This window comes from Taudactylus pleione, unplaced genomic scaffold (genome assembly GCF_031769625.1).
Source record: "Taudactylus pleione unplaced genomic scaffold, aTauple2 ptg000631l, whole genome shotgun sequence".
Classification (NCBI taxonomy): Eukaryota; Metazoa; Chordata; class Amphibia; order Anura; family Myobatrachidae; genus Taudactylus; species Taudactylus pleione.
This window is the reverse complement of record NW_028285033.1, coordinates 947,359-972,717: the sequence shown is the minus strand read 5'-3', so window position 1 is coordinate 972,717 and position 25,359 is coordinate 947,359. Positions and strand designations below refer to the sequence as shown.

General features: G+C 51.1%; 1 protein-coding gene across 1 annotated transcript in view; it reads right to left on the bottom strand.

The window, feature by feature from the left end:
- The window catches only part of MARK1 (microtubule affinity regulating kinase 1), a 1,129,886-nt gene that overhangs the window by 333,192 nt on the left and 771,335 nt on the right, over positions 1-25,359 (bottom strand). Inside the window, exon 11 of the mRNA XM_088454765.1 lies at positions 5,041-5,140. Coding sequence (XP_088310891.1) covers positions 5,041-5,140 — 100 coding nt within the window. The remainder of the gene's footprint in view (positions 1-5,040; positions 5,141-25,359) is intronic.

The window sequence follows — 25,359 nt, the reverse complement described above, 5'->3', positions numbered from 1 at the left end:
TGGTGATTATACACATACTGTAGTACTTGGATGATTGCTGCTATTGGTGTTTATACACATACTGTAGTACTTGGCTGAATGCTGCTATTGGTGTTTATACACATACTGTAGTACTTGGCTGATTGCTGCTATTGGTGTTTATGCACATACTATAGTACTTGGATGATTGCTGCTATTGGTGTTTATACACATACTGTAGTACTTGGCAGATTGCTGCTATTGCTGTTTATGCACATACTGTAGTACTTGGATGATTGCTGCTGTTGGTGTTTATACATATACTGTAGTACTTGGATGATTGCTGCTCTCTGTGTTTACACACATACTGTAGTACTTTGATGATTGCTGCTATTGGTGATTATACACATACTGTAGTACTTGGCTGATTGCTGCTATTGGTATTTATACACATACTGTAGAACTTGGATGATTGCTGCTCTCGGTGTTTACACACATACTGTAGAACTTGGATGATTGCTGCTATTGGTATTTATACACATACTGTAGAACTTGGATGATTGCTGCTATTGGTGTTTATACACATACTGTAGTACTGGGCTGATTGCTGCTATCGGTGTTTACACACATACTGTAGAACTCGGATGATTGCTACTATTGGTCTTTATACACATACTGTAGTACTTGGATGATTGCTGCTATTGGTGTTAATACACATACTGTAGTACTGGGAAGATTGCTGCTATCGGTGTTTACACACATACTGTAGTACTTGGCTGATTGCTGCTATTGGTGATTATACACATACTGTAGTACTTGGCTGATTGCTGCTATTGGTGATTATACACATACTGTAGTACTGGGATGATTGCTGCTATTGGTGTTTATACACATACTGTAGTACTGGGATGATTGCTGCTATTGGTGATTATACACATACTGTAGTACTTGGCTGATTGCGGCTATTGGTGATTATACACATACTGTAGTACTGGGATGATTGCTGCTATTGGTGTTTATACACATACTGTAGTACTTGGATGATTGCTGCTATTGGAGTTTATACACATACTGTAGTACTTGGATGATTGCTGCTATTGCTGTTTATACACATACTGTAGTACTTGGATGATTGCTGCTATTGGTGTTTATGCACATACTGTAGTACTTGGATGATTGCTGCTATTGGTGTTTATACACATACTGTAGTACTGGGATGATTGCTGCTATTGGTGATTATATACATACTGTAGTACTTGGCTGATTGCTGCTATTGGTGTTTATGCACATACTGTAGTACTTGGAAGATTGCTGCTATTGGTGTTTATGCACATACTGTAGTACTGGGATTACTGCTGCTATTGGTGATTATACACATACTGTAGTACTGGGATGATTGCTGCTATTGGTGTTTATACACATACTATAGTACTTGGATGATTGCTGCAATTGGTCATTATACACATACTGTAGTACTTGGCTGATTGCTGCTATTGGTGATTATACACATACTGTAGTACTTGGATGATTGCTGCTATTGATGTTTATACACATACTGTAGTACTGGGCTGATTGCTGCTATTGGTGATTATACACAAACTGTAGTACTTGGATGATTGCTGATATTGGTGTTCATACACATACTGTAGTACTTGGATGATTGCTGCTATTGGTGATTAGACACATACTGTAGTACTTGGCTGATTGCTGCTATTGGTGTTCATACACATACTGTAGTACTGGGCTGATTACTGCTATTGGTGATTATACACATACTGTAGTACTTGGATGATTGCTGCTATTGGTGATTGTACACATCTTGTAGTACTGGGCTTATTGCTGCTATTGGTATTTATACACATACTGTAGAACTTGGATGATTGCTGCTATTGGTGTTTATACACATACTGTAGTACTGGGCTGATTGCTGCTATTGGTATTTATACACATACTGTAGTACTTAGATGATTGCTGCTGTTGGTGTTTATACATATACTGTAGTACTTGGATGATTGCTGCTCTCGGTGTTTACACACATACTGTAGTACTTGGATGATTGCTGCTATTGGTGATTATACACATACTGTAGTACTTGGCTGATTGCTGCTATTGGTATTTATACACATACTGTAGTACTTGGATGATGGCTGCTATTGGTGTTTATACACATACTGTAGTACTTGGCTGATTGCTGCTATTGGTATTTATACACATACTGTAGTACTTGGATGATTGCTGCTATTGGTGATTATACACATACTGTAGAACTTGGATGATTGCTGCTATTGGTGTTTATACACATACTGTAGTACTTGGCTGATTGATGCTATTTGTATTTATACACATACTGTAGTACTTTGATGATTGCTGCTGTTGGTGTTTATACATATACTGTAGTACTTGGATGATTGCTGCTCTCTGTGTTTACACACATACTGTAGTACTTTGATGATTGCTGCTATTGGTGATTATACACATACTGTAGAACTTGGCTGATTGCTGCTATTGGTATTTATACACATACTGTAGAACTTGGATGATTGCTGCTATTGGTGTTTATACACATACTGTAGTACTGGGCTGATTGCTGCTATCGGTGTTTACACACATACTGTAGAACTCGGATGATTGCTACTATTGGTCTTTATACACATACTGTAGTACTTGGATGATTGCTGCTATTGGTGTTTATACACATACTGTAGTACTGGGATGATTGCTGCTATTGGTGTTTATACACATACTGTAGTACTTGGATGATTGCTGCTATCGGTGATTACACACATACTGTATTACTTGGATGATTGCTGCTATTGGTGATTACACACATACTGTATTACTTGGATGATTGCTGCTATTGGTGTTTATACACATACTGTAGTACTTGGATGATTGCTGCTATCGGTGTTTATACACATACTGTAGTACTTGGATGATTGCTGCTATTGGTGATTACACACATACTGTATTACTTGGATGATTGCTGCTATTGGTGTTTATACACATACTGTAGTACTTGGATGATTGCTGCTATTGGTGATTACACACATACTGTATTACTTGGATGATTGCTGCTATTGGTGTTTATACACATACTGTAGTACTTGGATGATTGCTGCTATCGGTGTTTACACACATACTGTAGTACTTGGCTGATTGCTGCTATTGGTGATTATACACATACTGTAGTACTTGGCTGATTGCTGCTATTGGTGATTATACACATACTGTAGTACTGGGATGATTGCTGCTATTGGTGTTTATACACATACTGTAGTACTGGGATGATTGCTGCTATTGGTGATTATACACATACTGTAGTACTTGGCTGATTGCTGCTATTGGTGATTATACACATACTGTAGTACTGGGATGATTGCTGCTATTGGTGTTTATACACATACTGTAGTACTTGGATGATTGCTGCTATTGGAGTTTATACACATACTGTAGTACTTGGATGATTGCTGCTATTGCTGTTTATACACATACTGTAGTACTTGGATGATTGCTGCTATTGGTGTTTATGCACATACTGTAGTACTTGGATGATTGCTGCTATTGGTGTTTATACACATACTGTAGTACTGGGATGATTGCTGCTATTGGTGATTATATACATACTGTAGTACTTGGCTGATTGCTGCTATTGGTGTTTATGCACATACTGTAGTACTTGGAAGATTGCTGCTATTGGTGTTTATGCACATACTGTAGTACTGGGATTACTGCTGCTATTGCTGATTATACACATACTGTAGTACTGGGATGATTGCTGCTATTGGTGATTATATACATACTGTAGTACTTGGCTGATTGCTGCTATTGGTGTTTATGCACATACTGTAGTACTGGGATTACTGCTGCTATTGCTGATTATACACATACTGTAGTACTGGGATGATTGCTGCTATTGGTGTTTATACACATACTGTAGTACTTGGATGATTGCTGATATTGGTGTTTATACACATACTGTAGTACTGGGATGATTGCTGCTATTGGTGTTTATACACATACTGTAGTACTTGGATGATTGCTGCTGTTGGTGATTATACACATACTGTAGTACTTGGCTGATTGCTGCTATTGGTGTTTATGCACATACTGTAGTACTGGGCTGATTGCTGCTATTGGTGTTTACACATACTGTAGTACTTGGATGATTGCTGCTATTGGTGTTTACACACGTACTGTAGTACTTGGATGATTGCTGCTATTGGTGATTATACACATACTGTAGTACTTGGATGATTGCTGCTATTGGTGTTTATCCACATACTGTAGTACTTGGCTTATTGCTGCTATTGGTGTTTATACACATACTGTAGTACTTGGATGATTGCTGCTATTGGTGATTATACACATACTGTAGTACAAGGATGATTGCTGCTATTGGTGTTTACACACATACTGTAGTACTGGGATGATTGCTGCTATTGGTGATTATACACATACTGTAGTACTTGGATGATTGCTGCTATTGGTGATTATACACATACTGTAGTACTTGGATGAGTGCTGCTATTGGTCTTTATACACATACTGTAGTACAAGGATGATTGCTGCTATTGGTGTTTATACACATACTGTAGTACTTGGCTGATTGCTGCTATTGGTGATTATACACATACTGTAGTACTTGGCTGATTGCTGCTATTGGTGATTATACACATACTGTAGTACTTGGCTGATTGCTGCTATTGGTGATTATACACATACTGTAGTACTTGGCTGATTGCTGCTATTGGTGTTTATACACATACTATAGTACTTGGATGAGTGCTGCTATTGGTCTTTATACACATACTGTAGTACAAGGATGATTGCTGCTATTGGTGTTTATACACATACTGTAGTACTTGGCTGATTGCTGCTATTGGTGATTATACACATACTGTAGTACTTGGCTGATTGCTGCTATTGGTGATTATACACATACTGTAGTACTTGGCTGATTGCTGCTATTGGTGTTTATACACATACTGTAGTACTTGGCTGATTGCTGCTATTGGTGATTATACACATAATGTAGTACTTGGCTGATTGCTGCTATTGGTGTTTATACGTAGTGTCACCTACCTATCCTCTTTGTATCATTGTTATCCGGCTCTGGCTCAGTGAATGGCTTCAACTCATCATCTTCGTATCCAACATTCATCCAACGATCCTTCATGATTTGCTGGAAAGCGTAACACACAAAATTCAAACAATTGCGCAATTTAAATACACAGGATGTTTAGGTCCACTAAGTACAGATTTATGAGAGTGGAACGTTGTCTTTTGTACTTTATAAAATGCATTATAATACATACACGAAAGACTTATAATAAAAAGAAATAATAAAAGCAAAAAAATGTATTTACTGCAGATAATCTGACGTTTATAAGTCTCAGTGGCATAAAATAGGATAATTACCCAAAGCAGTCAGTAAGATCTACTTATTGATGAAAACACACTGACATGTTTCAGAAAATATATCAGAAATGTATCCATAGGGATCATAGGCCCTGATTCAGACCCACTCGCAAGCGGCTGTCCGCTCGCAAGTGGGTCGATGGTCTGCACTGAGCATGCGCACGACGGAGGGAGCGCCGTCGTGCGCATGCACCAGACGCGACGAGCGATGGAAAGTCCTTCGCTCATTGTGTCTGATCAAAGGGGGCGTGCTGTCGATGTTGATTGACAGCACGCCCCCTTTGGTGGGCGTGCCGGGGGCGTGCCTCCCTGACGGGGGCGTTCCCATGGGAACGCCTCCCATCAGAAGCCGGCCCACTGACATCACTAGTGATGTCAGTGGGAGTGATTTTGGCTCTGATAGAGCCAAAATCACTCCGGGGCTTGCGGTTGAAAACCTCAACCGCAGGCTCCGGCTCGCAGTTTCGATGGTCGCGATGGTCACGACCATCGCTGCCATCAAACTGCACGCTCGTATAGGCTGTGGGTGGTGACCCACAGCTATACGAGCGTCCAGGAGGACGCTCCATTTTTATGGAGGGCGGCCCTCATTCAGAGCGTGCGCTCTGCTCAGAGCGTACGGCTCTGAATGAGGGCCATTGTGCCTTATACCCAATGCAGGGAAATTATACTAATACATGTAGCCATAGGGATCATTGTGCCTAATACCCAATGCAGGGGAATGATACTAATACATGTAGCCATAGGGATCATTGTGCCTTATACCCAATGCAGGGAAATGATACTAATACATGTAGCCATAGGGATCATTGTGCCTTATACCCAATGCAGGGAAATTATACTAACACATTTAGACATAGGGATTATTGGGCCTGATTCAGACCCACTCGCGAGCGGCTGTCCGCTCGCAAGTGGGTCGATGGTGCGCATGCGCGAGACGCGACGAGCGAAGTACTTTCCTTCGCTCGTTGTGTCTGATCAAAGGGGGCGTGCTGTCGATGTTGATTTTGGCTCTGATAGAGCCAAAATCACTCTGGCCTTGCGGTTGAGAAACTCAACCGCAGGCTTCTGCTTGCACTGGCGATGGTCAAGACCATCGCGACCATCATCATGCACGCTCATATAGGCTGTGGGTTGTGACCCACAGCTATACGAGCGTCCAGGAGGACGCTCCATAGTTATGGAGGTGGGCCCTGATTCAGAGCGAGCGCTCTGGTCAGAGCGTCCGGCTCTGAATCAGGGCCATTGTGCCTTAAACCTAATGCAGGGAACTGATACTTATGCATGCCTATGTTCTGTGTGTAACTGCGGGTGTATCTGAATGCCTATGTTCTGTGTGTAACTGCGGGTGTATCTGCATGCCTATGTTCTGTGTGTGACTGCGGGTGTATCTGCATGCCTATGTTCTGAGGGCCTGATTCAGTCGCACAGCGCTCGCAAGCGGGTCGATGGTCCCCACTGCGCAAGCGCACGCCAGAGCCGGCTCCGGCGTGCGCGAGACCAGGACTGCGACGGGCACTCCGTCACTACGGGTCTCGCACCAAATCGAGGCAGCTGTCGATTGTGATTGACAGCTTGCCACATTTAGGAGGCGCTTGGGGTGGCTGGCCAAACGTTCCTATGTGAATGCCTGCCGTTTGGGGGCGGCCCCACTGACATCACGAGTGATGTCAGTGGGTGAGCTTCCGGCTCTATTAGAGCCGAAAGCTCACTGGGGTTTGCGGGAACGAGACCCTACCACAAGGGTCGCGTCACAAGCCCTGATGTTCGTGACCATCACCTGGCCGCTCGATAAAGCTGTGGGTGGTCACCCACAGCTTAGCGAGCGGCCAGGAAGACGTCTTTTAAAAAAACTGGGACGCCCTGATTCAGAGTGAGCGCTCTCAAAGAGCATCCGGCTCTGAATCAGGCCCTGTGTGTGACTGCGGATGTATCTGCATGCCTATATTCTGTGTGTGACTGCGGATGTATCTGCATGTCTATATTCTGTGTGTGACTGCGGGTGTATCTGCATGCCTATATTCTATGTGTAACTGCGGGTGTATCTGCATGCCTATATTCTGTGTGTGACTGCGGGTGTATCTGCATGCTTATGTTCTGTGTGTGACTGCGGGTGTATCTGCATGCCTATATTCTGTGTGTGACTACGGGAGTATCTGCATGCCTATATTCTGAGGGTGACTGCGGCTGTATCTGCATGCCTATATTCTGTGTGTGACTGCGGGTGTATCTGCAAGCCTATATTCTGTGTGTGACTGCGGGTGTATCTGCATGCCTAAGTTCTGTGTGTGACTGCAGGTGTATCTGCATGCCTATATTCTGAGGGTGACTGCGGGTGTATCTGCATGCCTATATTCTGTGTGTGACTGCGGGTGTATCTGCATGTCTAAGTTCTCTGTGTGTGACTGCGGCTGTATCTGCATGCCTATATTCTGTGTGTGACTGCGGGTGTATCTGCATGCCTAAGTTCAATGTGTGGGACTGCTGCATGCCTATGTTCTCTGTGTGTGACTGCGGGTGTATCTGCATGCTTATGTTCTGTGTGTGACTGCGGGTGTATCTGCATGCCTATATTGTGTGTGTGACTACGGGAGTATCTGCATGCCTAAGTTCTGTGTGTGACTGCGGGTGTATCTGCATGCTAAACACTACGTTACAGTGTTATAGCAGCTGACACTGTAACGTAGCATTTCACTTGCAGATACACCCGCAGTCACACACAGAATACAGGCATGCAGATACACCCGCAGTCACACACAGAACATAGGCATGCAGATACACCCGCAGTCACACACAGAATATAGGCATGCAGATACACCCGCAGTCACACACAGCACATAGGCATGCAGACACACCCGCAGTCACACACAGAACATAGCCATGCAGATACACCCGCAGTCACACACAGAATATAGGCATGCAGATACACCCGCAGTCACTCTCAGAATTTAGGCATGCAGATACACCCGCAGTCACACACAGAACATAGGCATGCAGATACACCCGCAGTCACACATAGAATATAGGCATGCAGCTGCAGTCACACACAGAATATAGGCATGCAGATACACCCGCAGTCACACACAGAACATAGGCATGCAGATACACCCGCAGTCACCCTCAGAATATAGGCATGCAGATACACCCGCAGTCACACACAGAATATAGGCATGCAGCTGCAGTCACACACAGAATATAGGCATGCAGATACACCCGCAGTCACACACAGAACATAGCCATGCAGATACACCCGCAGTCACACACAGAATATAGGAATGCAGATACACCCGCAGTCACCCTCAGAATATAGGCATACAGATACACCCGCAGTCACACACAGAATATAGGCATGCAGATACACCCGTAGTCACACACAGAACATAGGCATGCAGACACACCAACAGTCACCCTCAGAATATAGGCATGCAGATACACCCGCAGTCACACACAGAACATAGGCATGCAGATACACCCGCAGTCACACAGAATATAGGCATGCAGCTGCAGTCACACACAGAATATAGGCATGCAGATACACCCGCAGTCACACACAGAACATAGTAATGCAGATACACCCGCAGTCACCCTCAGAATATAGGCATACAGATACACCCGCAGTCACACACAGAATATAGGCATGCAGATACACCCGCAGTCACACACAGAATATAGGCATGCAGATACACCCGCAGTCACCCTCAGATTATAGGCATGCAGATACACCCGCAGTCACACACAGAACATAGGCATGCAGATACACCCGCAGTCACACACAGAATATAGGCATACAGATACACCCGCAGTCACACACAGAATATAGGCATGCAGATACACCCGCAGTCACACACAGAACATAGGCATGCAGATACACCCGCAGTCACACACAGAACATAGGCATACAGATACACCCGCAGTCACCCTCAGAATATAGGCATACAGATACACCCGCAGTCACACACAGAATATAGGCATGCAGATACACCCGCAGTCACACACAGAACATAGGCATGCAGATACACCCGCAGTCACACACAGAATATAGGCATGCAGAGACACCCGCAGTCACACACAGAACATAGCCATGCAGATACACCCGCAGTCACACACAGAACATAGGCATGCTGTATATCATTTTACTCAGCAGAAGCTGCTTGTGACAATCTATTCACATTGTTGTGCGAATAAGAGGCATTTGAAGGTAAAAAGATGGATGAAAAGACGCTCGGCACTACCGAGACACAATTGACTCCCGCATTATGTGTGGCGCGACTTCTAGCGCACGGAGGATAGATGTATGTGGGTACGTCTGTATACTGGCTTGCAGACGTATTCAACCCCCTAAAAAAATCAACAGCTTTATCTGTATTCCAATTTACACAAACAGATTGTTCTAGACAGTATTTTTATTGCAACCAGTAAACTCTTAAAGTAAAATTGAAACTCATAATTAATTATTGTGGCTGGAGGTTGGCCACACGTGGATCATGGCAGCCGTGGCACTGAAGGGTTTAACCCCCTGTACTGCGGAGCCATTTTTAAATGGAACAAAAGGCGCCCTGTATCTATATGTATTACCAGCGCTAGGCGCCAAGTGTTTAAACAAAAGTAATTGCATTTGTTGTGCCACGGCCCAGACCCGCTCCAGTGGCTGTGGCAACAAGTTAACCCCCCGTATGCTGGGGGTAGGGGTCCGCGGCTGAGCTGTGTAACCTCCAGGATACCGGGGGAGGAGGGAGCTGCTGCCGCCAGGAATGTGACGCAGCTCCGGGCCGTTTCCGGCGGCTGCAGCGAGGCGAACAGCGTCGGGGGCTGTGTGATGCGCTACAGCCCTGGGACACCTCCAGAGACGACAGAGCTATGTGCTGACTGCTGGGGACCGGGAGATAGCTCCTGATGCCCCAGGAAGACTTGCCACATGCTCGGGGGCAGGTAGAGCCAGCTCCCTGTTCCCCCCAAAACTGAGAGCCAGGTGCAGCTCAGGCCAGCTCTGGCAGCTGTGGGCACGTATTTGTTTAACTCTCAGTGCGCTGCACCAGGGGGAGAGCACAGAGCTGCAGCTGCTGGGACAGAGGTGCCCAGGCTGCAGAGCTGAGAGCCCTATGCTGGGGACTGGGAGCTCGGCCATCTCTGCGCTGCACCGGGGGGGGAGCACAGAGCTGCAGCTGCTGGGACAGAGGTGCCCAGGCTGCAGAGCTGAGAGCCCTATGCTGGGGACTGGGAGCTCGGCCATCTCTGCACTGCACCGGGGGGGGAGGGGGGAGCACAGAGCTGCAGCTGCTGGGACAGAGGTGCCCAGGCTGCAGAGCTGAGAGCCCTATGCTGGGGACTGGGAGCTCGGCCATCTCTGTGCTGCACCAGGGGGGGAGCACAGAGCTGCAGCTGCTGGGACAGAGGTGCCCAGGCCGCAGAGCTGAGATCCCTATGCAGGGGACTGGGAGCTCGGCCATTTCTGCACTGCACCGGGGGGGGAGGGGGGAGCACAGAGCTGCAGCTGCTGGGACAGAGGTGCCCAGGCTGCAGAGCTGAGAGCCCTATGCTGGGGACTGGGAGCTCGGCCATCTCTGCACTGCACCGGGGGGGGAGGGGGGAGCACAGAGCTGCAGCTGCTGGGACAGAGGTGCCCAGGCTGCAGAGCTGAGAGCCCTATGCTGGGGACTGGGAGCTCGGCCATCTCTGCGCTGCACCGGGGGGGGAGCACAGAGCTGCAGCTGCTGGGACAGAGGTGTCCAGGCTGCAGAGCTTAGAGCCCTATGCTGGGGACTGGGAGCTCGGCCATCTCTGCACTGCACCGGGGGGGGGGGGAGAGCACAGAGCTGCAGCTGCTGGGACAGAGGTGCCCAGGCTGCAGAGCTGAGATCCCTATGCAGGGGACTGGGAGCTCGGCCATCTCTGCACTGCACCGGGGGGGGAGGGGGGAGCACAGAGCTGCAGCTGCTGGGACAGAGGTGCCCAGGCTGCAGAGCTGAGAGCCCTATGCTGGGGACTGGGAGCTCGGCCATCTCTGCGCTGCACCGGGGGGGAGCACAGAGCTGCAGCTGCTGGGACAGAGGTGTCCAGGCTGCAGAGCTTAGAGCCCAATGCTGGGGACTGGGAGCTCGGCCATCTCTGCACTGCACCGGGGGGGGGGGGGAGAGCACAGAGCTGCAGCTGCTGGGACAGAGGTGCCCAGGCTGCAGAGCTGAGATCCCTAAGCAGGGGACTGGGAGCTCGGCCATCTCTGCACTGCACCGGGGGGGGGGGGAGAGCACAGAGCTGCAGCTGCTGGGACAGAGGTGCCCATGCTGCAGAGCTGAGAGCCCTATGCTGGGGACTGGGAGCTCGGCCATCTCTGCATTGCACCGGGGGGGGAGGGGGGAGCACAGAGCTGCAGCTGCTGGGACAGAGGTGCCCATGCTGCAGAGCTGAGAGCCCTATGCTGGGGACTGGGAGCTCGGCCATCTCTGCACTGCACCGGGGGGGGAGGGGGAGCACAGAGCTGCAGCTGCTGGGACAGAGGTGCCCAGGCTGCAGAGCTGAGAGCCCTATGCTGGGGACTGGGAGCTCGGCCATCTCTGTGCTGCACCGGGGGGGGAGCACAGAGCTGCAGCTGCTGGGACAGAGGTGTCCAGGCTGCAAAGCTTAGAGCCCTATGCTGGGGACTGGGAGCTCGGCCATCTCTGCACTGCACCGGGGGGGGGGGAGAGCACAGAGCTGCAGCTGCTGGGACAGAGGTGCCCAGGCCGCAGAGCTGAGATCCCTATGCAGGGGATTGGGAGCTCGGCCATCTCTGCACTGCACCGTGGGGGGAGGGGGGGAGCACAGAGCTGCAGCTGCTGGGACAGAGGTGCCCAGGCTGCAGAGCTGAGAGCCCTATGCTGGGGACTGGGAGCTCGGCCATCTCTGCACTGCACCGGGGGGGGAGGGGGGAGCACAGAGCTGCAGCTGCTGGGACAGAGGTGCCCAGGCTGCAGAGCTGAGAGCCCTATGCTGGGGACTGGGAGCTCGGCCATCTCTGCGCTGCACCGGGGGGGGAGCACAGAGCTGCAGCTGCTGGGACAGAGGTGTCCAGGCTGCAGAGCTTAGAGCCCTATGCTGGGGACTGGGAGCTCGGCCATCTCTGCACTGCACGGGGGGGGGGGGGGAGAGCACAGAGCTGCAGCTGCTGGGACAGAGGTGCCCAGGCTGCAGAGCTGAGATCCCTAAGCAGGGGACTGGGAGCTCGGCCATCTCTGCACTGCACCGGGGGGGGGGGGAGAGCACAGAGCTGCAGCTGCTGGGACAGAGGTGCCCATGCTGCAGAGCTGAGAGCCCTATGCTGGGGACTGGGAGCTCGGCCATCTCTGCACTGCACCGGGGGGGGAGGGGGGAGCACAGAGCTGCAGCTGCTGGGACAGAGGTGCCCAGGCTGCAGAGCTGAGAGCCCTATGCTGGGGACTGGGAGCTCGGCCATCTCTGCGCTGCACCGGGGGGGGGAGCACAGAGCTGCAGCTGCTGGGACAGAGGTGTCCAGGCTGCAGAGCTTAGAGCCCTATGCTGGGGACTGGGAGCTCGGCCATCTCTGCACTGCACCGGGGGGGGGGGGAGAGCACAGAGCTGCAGCTGCTGGGACAGAGGTGCCCAGGCTGCAGAGCTGAGATCCCTATGCAGGGGACTGGGAGCTCGGCCATCTCTGCACTGCACCGGGGGGGGGGGGAGAGCACAGAGCTGCAGCTGCTGGGACAGAGGTGCCCAGGCTGCAGAGCTGAGAGCCCTATGCTGGGGACTGGGAGCTCGGCCATCTCTGCACTGCACCGGGGGGGGGGGAGCACAGAGCTGCAGCTGCTGGGACAGAGGTGCTCAGGCTGCAGAGCTGAGATCCCTATTCTGGGGACTGGGAGCTCGGCCATCTCTGCACTGCACCGGGGGGGGGGGGAGAGCACAGAGCTGCAGCTGCTGGGACAGAGGTGCCCAGGCTGCAGAGCTGAGAGCCCTATGCTGGGGACTGGGAGCTCGGCCATCTCTGCACTGCACCGGGGGGGGGGGAGAGCACAGAGCTGCAGCTGCTGGGACAGAGGTGCCCAGGCTGCAGAGCTGAGAGCCCTATGCTGGGGACTGGGAGCTCGGCCATCTCTGCACTGCACTGGGGGGGGAGAGCACAGAGCTGCAGCTGCTGGGACAGAGGTGCCCAGGCTGCAGAGCTTAGAGCCCTATGCTGGGGACTGGGAGCTCGGCCATCTCTGTACTGCACCGGGGGGGGGGAGCACAGAGCTGCAGCTGCTGGGACAGAGGTGCCCAGGCTGCAGAGCTGAGAGCCCTATGCTGGGGACTGGGAGCTCGGCCATCTCTGCACTGCACCGGGGGGGGGAGCACAGAGCTGCAGCTGCTGGGACAGAGGTGCCCAGGCTGCAGAGCTGAGATCCCTATGCTGGGGACTGGGAGCTCGGCCATCTCTGCACTGCACCGGGGGGGGGGGAGCACAGAGCTGCAGCTGCTGGGACAGAGGTGCCCAGGCTGCAGAGCTGAGATCCCTATGCTGGGGACTGGGAGCTCGGCCATCTCTGCACTGCACCGGGGGGGGGGGGAGCACAGAGCTGCAGCTGCTGGGACAGAGGTGCCCAGGCTGCAGAGCTTAGAGCCCTATGCTGGGGACTGGGAGCTCGGCCATCTCTGCATTGCAAAGCTGGTTAAGTAAAGCTCAGTGCTGAGTGCTGGGGACATTGTATAAAAGCACACACGTATACAGAGTTACATATAATATAAAAGTGCATTTAAAATGGTATGTACAGCACTGAGCCAGGCCAGCAGCTCCTGGGCCACAGTGCTGCAGTGTGTAACTGCCCGATGCAGGGCACAGGCTTGGTGTATATGTAATAACACAATGTATTTTAAATGTATAGATTTAATATATGATTTTAAAGTAAAATTCACTTACCTGTGATGCTCTGGATGGCCAGGGGACACAAAGTCCTCAGTTGGCTGCTGGATCTCCCCAGCCACTTCCAGAGAAATAAATTGCCCTCTTATGCAGCCTCATGCCTGATAGTGCTATGAGGAGAAGCACAGGAAACTAAGGCAGCCTCATGCCTGATAGTGCTATGAGGAGGTGCACAGGAAGCTAAGGCAGCCTCATGCCTGATAGTGCTATGAGGAGGTGCACAGGAAGCTAAGGCAGCCTCATGCCTGATAGTGCTATGAGGAGGTGCACAGGAAGCTATGGCAGCCTCATGCCTGATAGTGCTATGAGGAGATGCACATGAAGCTAAGGCAGCCTCATGCCTGATAGTGCAATGAGGAGATGCACAGGAAACTAAGGCAGCCTCATTCCTGATAGTGCTGAGGAGGTGCACAGGAAGCTCTGGCAGCCTCATGCCTGATAGTGCTATGAGCAGGTGCACAGGAAACTAAGGCAGCCTCATGCCTGATAGTGCTATGAGGAGGTGCACAGGAAATTAAGGCAGCCTCATGCCTGATAGTGCTATGAGGAGGTGCACAGGAAGCTAAGGCAGCCTCATGCCTGATAGTGCTATGAGGAGGTGCATAGGAAGCTAAGGCAGCCTCATGCCTGATAGTGCTATGAGGAGGTGCACAGGAAGCTAAGGCAGCCTCATGCCTGATAGTGCTATGAGGAGATGCACAGGAAGCTAAGGCAGCCTCATGCCTGATAGTGCTATGAGGAGATACATAGGAAACTAAGGCAGCCTCATGCCTGATAGTGCTATGAGGAGGTGCACAGGAAGCTAAGGCAGCCTCATGCCTGATAGTGCTATGAGGAGATGCACAGGAAACTAAGGCAGCCTCATTCCTGATAGTGCTACGAGGAGGTGCACAGGAAGCTAAGGCAGCCTCATGCCTGATAGTGCTACGAGGAGGTGCACAGGAAGCTAAGTCAGCCTCATGCCTGATAGTACTATGAGGAGGTGCACAGGAAACTAAGGCAGCCTCATGCCGGATAGTGGTATGAGGAGGTGCACAGGAAGCTAAGGCAGCCTCATGCCGGATAGTGGTATGAGGAGGTGCACAGGAAGCTAAGGCAGTCTCATGCCTGATAGTGCTATGACGTTCACAGGAAGCTAAGGCAGCCTCATGCCTGATAGTGCTATGAGGTGCATAGGAAACTAAGGCAGCCTCATGCCTGATAGTGCTATGAGAAGGTGCACAGGAAGCTATGGCAGCCTCATGCCTAATAGTGGTATGAGGAGGTGCACAGGAAGCTGTGGCAGCCTCATGCCTGATAGTGCTATGAGGAGATACATAGGAAACTAAGGCAGCCTCATGCCTGATAGTGCTATGAGGAGGTGCATAGGAAACTAAGGCAGCCTCATCCCTGATAGTGCTATGAGGAGGTGCACAGGAAGCTAAGGCAGCCTCATGCCTGATAGTGCTATGAGGAGGTGCACAGGAAGCTAAGGCAGCCTCATGCCTGAAAGTGCTATGAGGAGTTGCACAGGAAGCTAGGGCAGCCTCATACCTGATAGTGCTATGAGGAGGTGCACAGGAAGCTAAGGGAGCCTCATGCCTGATAGTGCTATGAGGTGCACAGGAAGCTATGGCAGCCTCATGCCTGATAGTGCTATGATGAGGTGCACAGGAAGCTAAGGCAGCCTCATGCCTGATAGTGCTATGATGTGCACAGGAAGCTAAGGCAGCCTCATGCCTGATAGTGCTATGAGGAGATGCACAGGAAGCAGAGGCAGCCTCATGCCTGATAGTGTTAGGAGGAGGTGCACAAGAAGCTGAGGCAGCCTCATGCCTGATAGTGCTATGAAGAGGTGCACAGGAAGCTAAGGCAGCCTCATGCCTGATAGTGCTATGAGGAGATGCACAGGAAACTATGGCAGCCTCATGCCTGATAGTGCTATGAGGAGATTCACAGGAAGCTATGGCAGCCTCATGCCTGATAGTGCTATGAGGAGGTGCACAGGAAACTAAGGCAGCCTCATGCCTGATAGTGCTATGAGGAGATGCACAGGAAACTAAGGCAGCCTCATGCCTGATAGTGCTATGAGGAGGTGCACCGGAAACTAAGGCAGCCTCATTCCTGATAGTGCTATGAGGAGATGCACAGGAAGCTAAGGCAGCCTCATGCCTGATAGTGCTATGAGGAGGTGCACAGGAAGCTAAGGCAGCCTCATGCCTGATAGTGCTATGAGGAGATGCACAGGAAACTAAGGCAGCCTCATGCCTGATAGTGCTACGAGGAGATGCACAGGAAGCTAAGGCAGCCTCATGCCTGATAGTGCTATGAGGAGGTGCACAGGAAACCAAGGCAGCCTCATGCCTGATAGTGCTATGAGGAGATGCACAGGAAGCTCTGGCAGCCTCATGCCTGGTAGTGCTATGAGGAGGTGCACAGGAAGCTATGGCAGCCTCATGCCTGATAGTGCTATGAGGGGATGCACAGGAAGCTAAGGCAGCCTCATGCCTGATAGTGCTATGAGGAGGTGCAAAGGAAACTAAGGCAGCCTCATGCCTGATAGTGCTATGAGGAGGTGCACAGGAAGCTAAGGCAGCCTCATGCCTGATAGTGCTATGAGGAGATGCACAGGAAGCTAAGGCAGCCTCATGCCTGATAGTGCTATGAGGAGATACATAGGAAACTAAGGCAGCCTCATGCCTGATAGTGCTATGAGGAGGTGCACAGGAAGCTAAGGCAGCCTCATGCCTGATAGTGCTATGAGGAGATGCACAGGAAACTAAGGCAGCCTCATTCCTGATAGTGCTACGAGGAGGTGCACAGGAAGCTAAGGCAGCCTCATGCCTGATAGTGCTACGAGGAGGTGCACAGGAAGCTAAGTCAGCCTCATGCCTGATAGTACTATGAGGAGGTGCACAGGAAACTAAGGCAACCTCATGCCGGATAGTGGTATGAGGAGGTGCACAGGAAGCTAAGGCAGCCTCATGCCGGATAGTGGTATGAGGAGGTGCACAGGAAGCTAAGGCAGTCTCATGCCTGATAGTGCTATGACGTTCACAGGAAGCTAAGGCAGCCTCATGCCTGATAGTGCTATGAGGTGCATAGGAAACTAAGGCAGCCTCATGCATGATAGTGCTATGAGAAGGTGCACAGGAAGCAATGGCAGCCTCATGCCTAATAGTGGTATGAGGAGGTGCACAGGAAGCTAAGGCAGCCTCATGCCTGATAGTGCTATGAGGAGGTGCATAGGAAACTAAGGCAGCCTCATCCCTGATAGTGCTATGAGGAGGTGCACAGGAAGCTAAGGCAGCCTCATGCCTGATAGTGCTATGAGGAGGTGCACAGGAAGCTAAGGCAGCCTCATGCCTGATAGTGCTATGAGGAGTTGCACAGGAAGCTATGGCAGCCTCATACCTGATAGTGCTATGAGGAGGTGCACAGGAAGCTAAGGGAGCCTCATGCCTGATAGTGCTATGAGGTGCACAGGAAGCTATGGCAGCCTCATGCCTGATAGTGCTATGATGAGGTGCACAGGAAGCTAAGGCAGCCTCATGCCTGATAGTGCTATGATGTGCTCAGGAAGCTAAGGCAGCCTCATGCCTGATAGTGCTATGAGGAGGTGCACAGGAAGCTGAGTCAGCCTCATGCCTGAAATTGGTATGAGGAGATGCACAGGAAGCAGAGGCAGCCTCATGCCTGATAGTGTTAGGAGGAGGTGCACAAGAAGCTGAGGCAGCCTCATGCCTGATAGTGCTATGAAGAGGTGCACAGGAAGCTAAGGCAGCCTCATGCCTGATAGTGCTATGAGGAGATGCACAGGAAACTATGGCAGCCTCATGCCTGATAGTGCTATGAGGAGATGCACAGGAAGCTAAGGCAGCCTCATGCCTGATAGTGCTATGAGGAGATACATAGGAAACTAAGGCAGCCTCATGCCTGATAGTGCTATGAGGAGGTGCACAGGAAGCTAAGGCAGCCTCATGCCTGATAGTGCTATGAGGAGATGCACAGGAAACTAAGGCAGCCTCATGCCTGATAGTGCTATGATGTGCTCAGGAAGCTAAGGCAGCCTCATGCCTGATAGTGCTATGAGGAGGTGCACAGGAAGCTGAGTCAGCCTCATGCCTGAAATTGGTATGAGGAGATGCACAGGAAGCAGAGGCAGCCTCATGCCTGATAGTGTTAGGAGGAGGTGCACAAGAAGCTGAGGCAGCCTCATGCCTGATAGTGCTATGAGTAGGTGCAAAGGAAACAAAGGCAGCCTCATGCCTGATAGTGCTATGAGGAGGTGCACAGGAAGCTAAGGCAGCCTCATGCCTGATAGTGCTACGAGGAGGTGCACAGGAAGCTAAGGCAGCCTCATGCCTGATAGTGCTACGAGGAGGTGCACAGGGAGCTAAGGCAGCCTCATGCCTGATAGTGCTATGAGGAGATGCACAGGAAACTATGGCAGCCTCATGCCTGATAGTGCTATGAGGAGATGCACAGGAAGCTAAGGCAGCCTCATGCCTGATAGTGCTATGAGGAGATACATAGGAAACTAAGGCAGCCTCATGCCTGATAGTGCTATGAGGAGGTGCACAGGAAGCTAAGGCAGCCTCATGCCTGATAGTGCTATGAGGAGATGCACAGGAAACTAAGGCAGCCTCATGCCTGATAGTGCTATGATGTGCTCAGGAAGCTAAGGCAGCCTCATGCCTGATAGTGCTATGAGGAGGTGCACAGGAAGCTGAGTCAGCCTCATGCCTGAAATTGGTATGAGGAGATGCACAGGAAGCAGAGGCAGCCTCATGCCTGATAGTGTTAGGAGGAGGTGCACAAGAAGCTGAGGCAGCCTCATGCCTGATAGTGCTATGAGTAGGTGCAAAGGAAACAAAGGCAGCCTCATGCCTGATAGTGCTATGAGGAGGTGCACAGGAAGCTAAGGCAGCCTCATGCCTGATAGTGCTACGAGGAGGTGCACAGGAAGCTAAGGCAGCCTCATGCCTGATAGTGCTACGAGGAGGTGCACAGGGAGCTAAGGCAGCCTCATGCCTGATAGTGCTACGAGGAGATGCAAAGGAAGCTATGGCAGCCTCATGCCTGATAGTGGTATGAGGAGATGCACAGGAAGCTAATGCAGCCTCATGCCTGATAGTGCTATGAGGAGGTGCATAGGGAGCTAAGGCAGCCTCATGCCTGATAGTGCTACGAGGAGGTGCACAGGGAGCTAAGGCAGCCTCATGCCTGATAGTGCTATGAGGAGGTACCCAGGAAATTAAGGCAGCCTCATGCCTGATAGTGCTATGAGGAGGTGCACAGGAAACTAAGGCAGCCTCATGCCTGATAGTGCTATGAGGAGATGCACAGGAAGCTAAGGCAGCCTCATGCCTGATAGTGCTAGGAGGAGGTGCACAGGAAGCTAAGGCAGCCTCATGCCTGATAGTGCTATGAGGAGGTGCACAGGAAGCTATGGCAGCCTCATGCCTGATAGTGCTAGGAGCAGGTGCACAGGAAACTAAGGCAGCCTCATGCCTGATAGTGCTATGAGGAGATGCACAGGAAACTAAGGCAGCCTCATGCCTGATAGTGCTATGAGGAGGTGCATAGGAAACTGTGGCAGCCTCATGCCTGATAGTGCTACGAGGAGATGCAAAGGAAGCTATGGCAGCCTCATGCCTGATAGTGGTATGAGGAGATGCACAGGAAGCTAATGCAGCCTCATGCCTGATAGTGCTACGAGGAGGTGCATAGGGAGCTAAGGCAGCCTCATGCCTGATAGTGCTACGAGGAGGTGCACAGGGAGCTAAGGCAGCCTCATGCCTGATAGTGCTATGAGGAGGTACCCAGGAAACTAAGGCAGCCTCATGCCTGATAGTGCTATGAGGAGGTGCACAGGAAACTAAGGCAGCCTCATGCCTGATAGTGCTATGAGGAGATGCACAGGAAGCTAAGGCAGCTTCATGCCTGATAGTGCTAGGAGGAGGTGCACAGGAAGCTAAGGCAGCCTCATGCCTGAGAGTGCTATGAGGAGGTGCACAGGAAGCTATGGCAGCCTCATGCCTGATAGTGCTAGGAGCAGGTGCACAGGAAACTAAGGCAGCCTCATGCCTGATAGTGCTATGAGGAGATGCACAGGAAACTAAGGCAGCCTCATGCCTGATAGTGCTATGAGGAGATGCACAGGAAACTAAGGCAGCCTCATGCCTGATAGTGCTATGAGGAGGTGCATAGGAAACTAAGGCAGCCTCATGCCTGATAGTGCTATGAGGAGGTGCACAGGAAGCTATGGCAGCCTCATGCCTAATAGTGGTATGAGGAGGTGCACAGGAAGCTATGGCAGCCTCATGCCTGATAGTGCTATGAGGAGATGCATAGGAAACTAAGGTAGCCTCATGCCTGATAGTGCTATGAGGAGGTGCATAGGAAACTAAGGCAGGCTCATGCCTGATAGTGCTATGAGGAGGTGCACAGGAAGCTAAGGCAGCCTCATGCCTGATAGTGCTACGAGGAGGTGCACAGGAAGCTAAGGCAGCCTCATGCCTGATAGTGCTATGAGGAGGTGCATAGGAAGCTATGGCAGCCTCATGCCTGATAGTGGCATGAGGAGATGCACAGGAAGCTAAGGCAGCCTCATGCCTGATAGTGCTATGAGGAGATGCACAGGAAACTAAGGCAGCCTCATGCCTGATAGTGCTATGAGGAGGTGCACAGGAAGCTAAGGCAGCCTCATGCCTGATAGTGCTATGAGGAGATGCATAGGAAACTAAGGCAGCCTCATGCCTGATAGTGCTATGAGGAGGTGCATAGGAAGCTATGGCAGCCTCATGCCTGATAGTGCTAGGAGCAGCTGAACAGGAAACTAAGGCAGCCTCATGCCTGATAGTGCTATGAGGAGATGCACAGTAAGCTATGGCAGCTTCATGCCTGATAGTGCTATGAGGAGATGCATAGGAAACTAAGGCAGCCTCATGCCTGATAGTGCTATGAGGAGGTGCACAGGAAACTAAGGCAGCCTCATGCCTGATAGTGGTATGAGGAGGTGCACAGGAAGCTAAGACAGCCTCATGCCTGATAGTGCTATGAGGTTCACAGGACGCTAAGGTAGCCTCATGCCAGATAGTGCTATGAGGAGGTGCATAGGAAGCTATGGCAGCCCCATGCCTAATAGTGGTATGAGGAGGTGCACAGGAAGCTATGGCAGCCTCATGCCTGATAGTGCTATGAGGAGATGCACAGGAAACTAAGGCAGCCTCATGCCTGATAGTGCTATGAGGAGGTGCATAGGAAACTAAGGCAGCCTCATGAATGATAGTGCTACGAGGAGGTGCACAGGAAGCTAAGGCAGCCTCATGCCTGATAGTGCTACGAGGAGGTGCAGAGGAAGCTATGGCAGCCTCATGCCTGATAGTGGTATGAGGAGATGCACAGGAAGCTAATGCAGCCTCATGCCTGATAGTGCTACGAGGAGGTGCATAGGGAGCTAAGGCAGCCTCATGCCTGATAGTGCTATGAGGAGGTGCACAGGAAGCTAAGGCAGCCTCATGACTGATAGTGCTATGAGGAGATGCATAGGAAGCTAAGGCAGCCTCATGCCTGATAGTGCTACGAGGAGGTGCACAGGGAGCTAAGGCAGCCTTATGCCTGATAGTGCTATGAGGAGGTACCCAGGAAACTAAGGCAGCCTCATGCCTGATAGTGCTATGAGGAGGTGCACAGGAAGCTAAGGCAGCCTCATGACTGATAGTGCTATGAGGAGATGCACAGGAAGCTAAGGCAGCCTCATGCCTGATAGTGCTACGAGGAGGTGCACAGGGAGCTAAGGCAGCCTCATGCCTGATAGTGCTATGAGGAGGTACCCAGGAAACTAAGGCAGCCTCATGCCTGATAGTGCTATGAGGAGGTGCACAGGAAACTAAGGCAGCCTCATGCCTGATAGTGCTATGAGGAGATGCACAGGAAGCTAAGACAGCCTCATGCCTGATAGTGCTATGAGGTTCACAGGATGCTAAGGTAGCCTCATGCCTGATAGTGCTATGAGGAGGTGCATAGGAAGCTATGGCAGCCCCATGCCTAATAGTGGTATGAGGAGGTGCACAGGAAACTAAGGCAGCCTCATGCCTGATAGTGCTATGAGGAGGTGCATAGGAAACTAAGGCAGCCTCATGCCTGATAGTGCTACGAGGAGGTGCACAGGAAGCTAAGGCAGCCTCATGCCTGATAGTGCTACGAGGAGGGGCAGAGGAAGCTATGGCAGCCTCATGCCTGATAGTGGTATGAGGAGATGCACAGGAAGCTAATGCAGCCTCATGCCTGATAGTGCTACGAGGAGGTGCATAGGGAGCTAAGGCAGCCTCATGCCTGATAGTGCTAGGAGGAGGTGCAGAGGAAGCTATGGCAGCCTCATGCCTGATAGTGGTATGAGGAGATGCACAGGAAGCTAATGCAGCCTCATGCCTGATAGTGCTATGAAGAGGTGCACAGGAAACTAAGGCAGCCTCATGCCTGATAGTGCTATGAGGAGGTGCACAGGAAGCTAAGGCAGGCTCATGCCTGATAGTGCTATGAGGAGGTGCACAGGAAGCTAAGGCAGCCTCATGCCTGATAGTGCTATGAGGAGGTGCACAGGAAGCTAAGGCAGGCTCATGCCTGATAGTGCTATGAGGAGGTGCACAGGAAGCTAAGGCAGCCTCATGCCTGATAGTGCTATGAGGAGATGCACAGGAAGCTAAGGCAGCCTCATGCCTGATAGTGCTATGAGGAGATACATAGGAAACTAAGGCAGCCTCATGCCTGATAGTGCTATGAGGAGGTGCACAGGAAGCTAAGGCAGCCTCATGCCTGATAGTGCTATGAGGAGATGCACAGGAAACTAAGGCAGCCTCATTCCTGATAGTGCTACGAGGAGGTGCACAGGAAGCTAAGGCAGCCTCATGCCTGATAGTGCTACGAGGAGGTGCACAGGAAGCTAAGTCAGCCTCATGCCTGATAGTACTATGAGGAGGTGCACAGGAAACTAAGGCAGCCTCATGCCGGATAGTGGTATGAGGAGGTGCACAGGAAGCTAAGGCAGCCTCATGCCGGATAGTGGTATGAGGAGGTGCACAGGAAGCTAAGGCAGTCTCATGCCTGATAGTGCTATGACGTTCACAGGAAGCTAAGGCAGCCTCATGCCTGATAGTGCTATGAGGTGCATAGGAAACTAAGGCAGCCTCATGCCTGATAGTGCTATGAGAAGGTGCACAGGAAGCTATGGCAGCCTCATGCCTAATAGTGGTATGAGGAGGTGCACAGGAAGCTGTGGCAGCCTCATGCCTGATAGTGCTATGAGGAGATACATAGGAAACTAAGGCAGCCTCATGCCTGATAGTGCTATGAGGAGGTGCATAGGAAACTAAGGCAGCCTCATCCCTGATAGTGCTATGAGGAGGTGCACAGGAAGCTAAGGCAGCCTCATGCCTGATAGTGCTATGAGGAGGTGCACAGGAAGCTAAGGCAGCCTCATGCCTGAAAGTGCTATGAGGAGTTGCACAGGAAGCTAGGGCAGCCTCATACCTGATAGTGCTATGAGGAGGTGCACAGGAAGCTAAGGGAGCCTCATGCCTGATAGTGCTATGAGGTGCACAGGAAGCTATGGCAGCCTCATGCCTGATAGTGCTATGATGAGGTGCACAGGAAGCTAAGGCAGCCTCATGCCTGATAGTGCTATGATGTGCACAGGAAGCTAAGGCAGCCTCATGCCTGATAGTGCTATGAGGAGATGCACAGGAAGCAGAGGCAGCCTCATGCCTGATAGTGTTAGGAGGAGGTGCACAAGAAGCTGAGGCAGCCTCATGCCTGATAGTGCTATGAAGAGGTGCACAGGAAGCTAAGGCAGCCTCATGCCTGATAGTGCTATGAGGAGATGCACAGGAAACTATGGCAGCCTCATGCCTGATAGTGCTATGAGGAGATTCACAGGAAGCTATGGCAGCCTCATGCCTGATAGTGCTATGAGGAGGTGCACAGGAAACTAAGGCAGCCTCATGCCTGATAGTGCTATGAGGAGATGCACAGGAAACTAAGGCAGCCTCATGCCTGATAGTGCTATGAGGAGGTGCACCGGAAACTAAGGCAGCCTCATTCCTGATAGTGCTATGAGGAGATGCACAGGAAGCTAAGGCAGCCTCATGCCTGATAGTGCTATGAGGAGGTGCACAGGAAGCTAAGGCAGCCTCATGCCTGATAGTGCTATGAGGAGATGCACAGGAAACTAAGGCAGCCTCATGCCTGATAGTGCTACGAGGAGATGCACAGGAAGCTAAGGCAGCCTCATGCCTGATAGTGCTATGAGGAGGTGCACAGGAAACCAAGGCAGCCTCATGCCTGATAGTGCTATGAGGAGATGCACAGGAAGCTCTGGCAGCCTCATGCCTGGTAGTGCTATGAGGAGGTGCACAGGAAGCTATGGCAGCCTCATGCCTGATAGTGCTATGAGGGGATGCACAGGAAGCTAAGGCAGCCTCATGCCTGATAGTGCTATGAGGAGGTGCAAAGGAAACTAAGGCAGCCTCATGCCTGATAGTGCTATGAGGAGGTGCACAGGAAGCTAAGGCAGCCTCATGCCTGATAGTGCTATGAGGAGATGCACAGGAAGCTAAGGCAGCCTCATGCCTGATAGTGCTATGAGGAGATACATAGGAAACTAAGGCAGCCTCATGCCTGATAGTGCTATGAGGAGGTGCACAGGAAGCTAAGGCAGCCTCATGCCTGATAGTGCTATGAGGAGATGCACAGGAAACTAAGGCAGCCTCATTCCTGATAGTGCTACGAGGAGGTGCACAGGAAGCTAAGGCAGCCTCATGCCTGATAGTGCTACGAGGAGGTGCACAGGAAGCTAAGTCAGCCTCATGCCTGATAGTACTATGAGGAGGTGCACAGGAAACTAAGGCAACCTCATGCCGGATAGTGGTATGAGGAGGTGCACAGGAAGCTAAGGCAGCCTCATGCCGGATAGTGGTATGAGGAGGTGCACAGGAAGCTAAGGCAGTCTCATGCCTGATAGTGCTATGACGTTCACAGGAAGCTAAGGCAGCCTCATGCCTGATAGTGCTATGAGGTGCATAGGAAACTAAGGCAGCCTCATGCATGAT